This window comes from Lipotes vexillifer, unplaced genomic scaffold, assembly GCF_000442215.2.
Source record: "Lipotes vexillifer unplaced genomic scaffold, Lipotes_vexillifer_v1.1 scaffold522, whole genome shotgun sequence".
Lineage (NCBI taxonomy): Eukaryota > Metazoa > Chordata > Mammalia > Artiodactyla > Lipotidae > Lipotes > Lipotes vexillifer.
The window spans coordinates 1,129,009-1,132,813 of NW_006780291.1; the positions used below are offsets into that span (position 1 = coordinate 1,129,009).

The window sequence follows — 3,805 nt, forward strand, 5'->3', positions numbered from 1 at the left end:
GAAAGAGGTCTGGTACTGCACAGGGTGGGTTTTGGGTGCTAGGGTAAGACCACAAATGGACCCACAGACACACACACCAGCTGTGAATAAACTCTCCCGACTGGCAAACGGTAGAATTCTTTTTTTTTTTTTCATTGTTACGTGACTAAGTTTGGTTGTATTCGCTTTCACCATGCAGCATTACAAAAATACACATTATGTATATGTCGCCTTGGATGAGCAATGATCTTTACTAGACAGAGAGTAAGGAATTTTGAACTCATTTCTAAAATTGCTTATCTATGTCCTAGGAGATTCTTGTGCTTTAGAAGATGGGCCCAACTTTTAAAAAAATCAATCTGTTTGCATGTGTATCATCATGTGTTAATATTTTACAGAAACAAGCCATTTTTTAAAAGGAGATATTTGTTAAAAGGAAATATGTTTCCTATAGGTCCGTTAAGGCAGAACAGAATATAGAAAAAGTGTCTGAGGATGTGTTTTCCTGTAAGAAATAACAGTCTATGAAAAAGAGGTACCTGACAAATAAAAATGGTCTGAATGGATTATAAGGCTTGTCTGTAATTTATTAAGTCTTTGTAGATATAGTAAATCATTAAGAAAGCAGAAACGGAACAACGCTGACATGTCTAATCTCCCATTATTCAAATGGAATGGAATTTTACCCCAAGGCTTAAGAGGTAAATAGCTAATTTTTGTTTTTCTGGAAATTCCATTTTAGCATGACCTTGGGCTCGTCCTGGAGTAAAAATATAAATCTATTCATACCAAGAACCTAAGCAGACTTCTCTTAGGTCTATTGGTCCCAGTTTGGGTGACGCCAGGGTGTGGAGGAAAGCTGTGAAGATCTATTTCTTGCCAACCCTATCAATCCCAGGTAAATGCATCTAATGAGGCTATTTCTGGGGTTGAAGAGGGTACTGAAATATTCATGCCTGAGAAGGTGTGTGGCCCATTCTGACTTTCTAAGACCAAAAGTACAATCCAGGGTCAATAATCAGTCTATAGATTTAGAACAGTTATGAAGAATTCCAGATGGCAAGTCTCTCCTTGTTATAGGCATGGGGCTTCAAAAAAAAAAAAAAAAAAAAAAAAACCCCAAGGGAAAAAAAAATGGTTTTGTTTTTTTTACCCAAAAAAAAAAAAAAAAAAAAATCCCCAAGGTAATAAGATCATGGTTGGTTTTTTTCACCCTTCATTTGTATCTTCTTGGACATTTGACTTTGAGTACAAAAACCAGGCAAAGGAACTCTGGTATGTGCAGTCTTAAGATAGTCTATTCCGGAAATTCAAGTTTTTGTTATTGCCTTCAATCAGGATGAGTAGAGGGTGGTATTCTCTTACAAGTCTGGTGTGGCATTTTTTCTTTTAAAATCATTCCAAATAATTTCCACTGTGTCCTAGGCCAGATGAAAACCTATTCTTTGGACTGAATGTGTGAGATTCCACCCTAACACTTCAGAATGAACCAGTACTACCCATTTGTTTTTTTCACCTTAAGCTTTCTGCATATTCACAATCATCAGAAGAAAAAAAATCACATCAACATATAGTATTCATTGGTAATATTATACACATTATAATATTTTTATTGCCCTTAATCCTTTTTTGGGGGAGGGGCATAAAACTGGTAGAAAACCATTAAGAGAAACATTAATTTTTTTCTTCTCATTTGTTTGTAAATTCCATCTACAAATATACCTTCTCTGTGTAAGGCTTTATGATGATCACCCAGCTCCTCAAATGAAGGAACATGGTCCCTTAAGAGAAGGATTATTTTGATTCTTCTCAACCCATTACACAGATTGGCTACAGTTGCAGAAATATGCACGAAATAGCCTTACTAGAAATTACATTCACTCCTAGGGCACCATTTCCCAGGCTGCAAAGCTGAACTCGATACTTCCTCTGTGCCCATTTTCCATCCTTCCAACCTCCTCTTTCATCCTTAGAGGGCCTCTCCTGAGTCAGAAAAGAAACCAATCAGGAACCATCTAGCTAGTTACTGCTTTGTTAGGAGCCCAGAGGAATACCTGGCCAAGAGGATTCTTGGAACAAGCACGCTGACCCTAAAGAAATGTAACTTAACCAGAGAGTGTTGGTTATAATGGGGGAGACGATACGAGGCTAGAAGCGTGTCTATCACCATTCAGAACTAGACCACATCTGCTTTGCCTCTAGGTGAGGGCAGCTCTGACCATCACAGCTGGATATCATAGTATCAGAGATTTCTGTGAAGTTTCCAGACTTCACTGGAATTTAGCAATATAATAATACTATCCCATGAAAATGTCACTGGTTTTGAAATGTTAAAAATAAAAGCAGATGCTTCCCTGCAGGTTGGACATCCTTCCTGTGTAATACCAAGGCTTGGATATTTATGCTGTCAGTGGTCACCAGGAATTCTTGGCCTTTTGCAGTGGCAATTCCACTGGTGACAGCAGTGATAAATAATGATGCAGTTCAAGTACTTTATCTGGGCCTCATCTGACTCAAATTATACCACAGAAGGCTTGAATTTTCCACTTAGGATCACTCGACTAGCTCTTTATTTAAGTGTGATAAAATGACTTGGTTTTTTTGTTGTTATTGTCATGTCCTATGATCATTTATCTTAATAAATCTTTCAGTTTCTAAATGCAAGGTCATCTTAGATGTATTTTCCAAACCTTAGATGCAACTGCAAACAGCATTTCATTGAAAATTCAGGTTCTACCACTAAAGCAAACCTTACCCGTGCCAGGCAGTCGCTGGATTGGAAGTCTGTCTTCCCAGATTTTGAGAAGCGGCGTCTGTCATTGCTTGTGGGCAGAGGGGCGTCCGCCTTTGCAATCCCTTTGTCTAATTCCGACCTCTCTAGATGGGATCCAGCCACCTCCTTGAGCGAATCTGGGCCATTTTCTAGCTCAAAAACATGACCGTTTCCCAGTTCAGGGTCCAGGCCATTGTCTAGTTCAGACACAGGGTCACTGTCCAACTCACAGCCAGCGCTGCTCTTGGATTCTTCAGCGGCTTTGTGGGTAGAAGGCCTGGCAATGACCCCAAACTTTCTTGCTCTTCTTCCCTTTTTCACAGTTCGGTCCCCCAGCTCCAAGGTAGGCGTCTCTCCTGGTTCGGAGCTGTTGTTACTGTTGCCGTTATAAGGAGAATGGACTTGGTGCTTGAAACGGCGCAGCATGATCAGGTAGATGAAGCCGCCATTCCAGCACTGCTCAGCCAGGTAACTGCAACGGACACAGGGCGGGTCAGAGAGGGGCTGGTTAAAACCCTCCAAACATCCTCCAAGAACAATGCAGCAGGTTGACACATCTGATGGCCCACACAGGACCCATGTGACTAAAATCCTGGCCAAGTGATTGAGGCACTAAGCTTCTTAAAGAGGCTGCGCACTTCATTCACTCTTTTAATCTCTTTAATTGTTGATGCTAAAAATAACCCCCAAACAAACCAAAAAACCACCATGAACTGGAAATGACTCATGAGAGTACCCTACAAGGTAGTCAGAGAAGGATTTTTCTATTAACAGAGCCAATCCGAACATATCATTAAAAAAAAATTATTCTCCATTCACTCAACAACTTGTTACATCAGAATGATGCCAGCTTCCCATTCATAACGTTCTGACAGGATAGCACTGCGAGTCCCCAGGGAAAAATGGATAAAATAGATTGGGGAAAATGTACAGTTCTGCTCACAGGATCACAAAATGAACTGCGGGCTTCCCTGGTGGCGCAGTGGTCGAGAGTCCACCTGCCGATGCAGGGGACACGGGTTCGTGCCCCGGTCCGGGAAGATCCCACATGCC

The 3,805-nt window shown here is 40.9% G+C and overlaps 1 protein-coding gene across 1 annotated transcript in view; it reads right to left on the reverse strand.

The window, feature by feature from the left end:
- The window catches only part of PDZD2 (PDZ domain containing 2), a gene marked incomplete at its 5' end in the record, with an annotated part of 100,293 nt that extends 97,069 nt beyond the window's left edge, over positions 1-3,224 (reverse strand). The window contains one exon of the mRNA XM_007453363.1: positions 2,735-3,224. Within this exon, the coding sequence (XP_007453425.1) occupies positions 2,735-3,224 (490 nt within the window). The remainder of the gene's footprint in view (positions 1-2,734) is intronic.
- Positions 3,225-3,805: the final 581 nt, after the last annotated feature.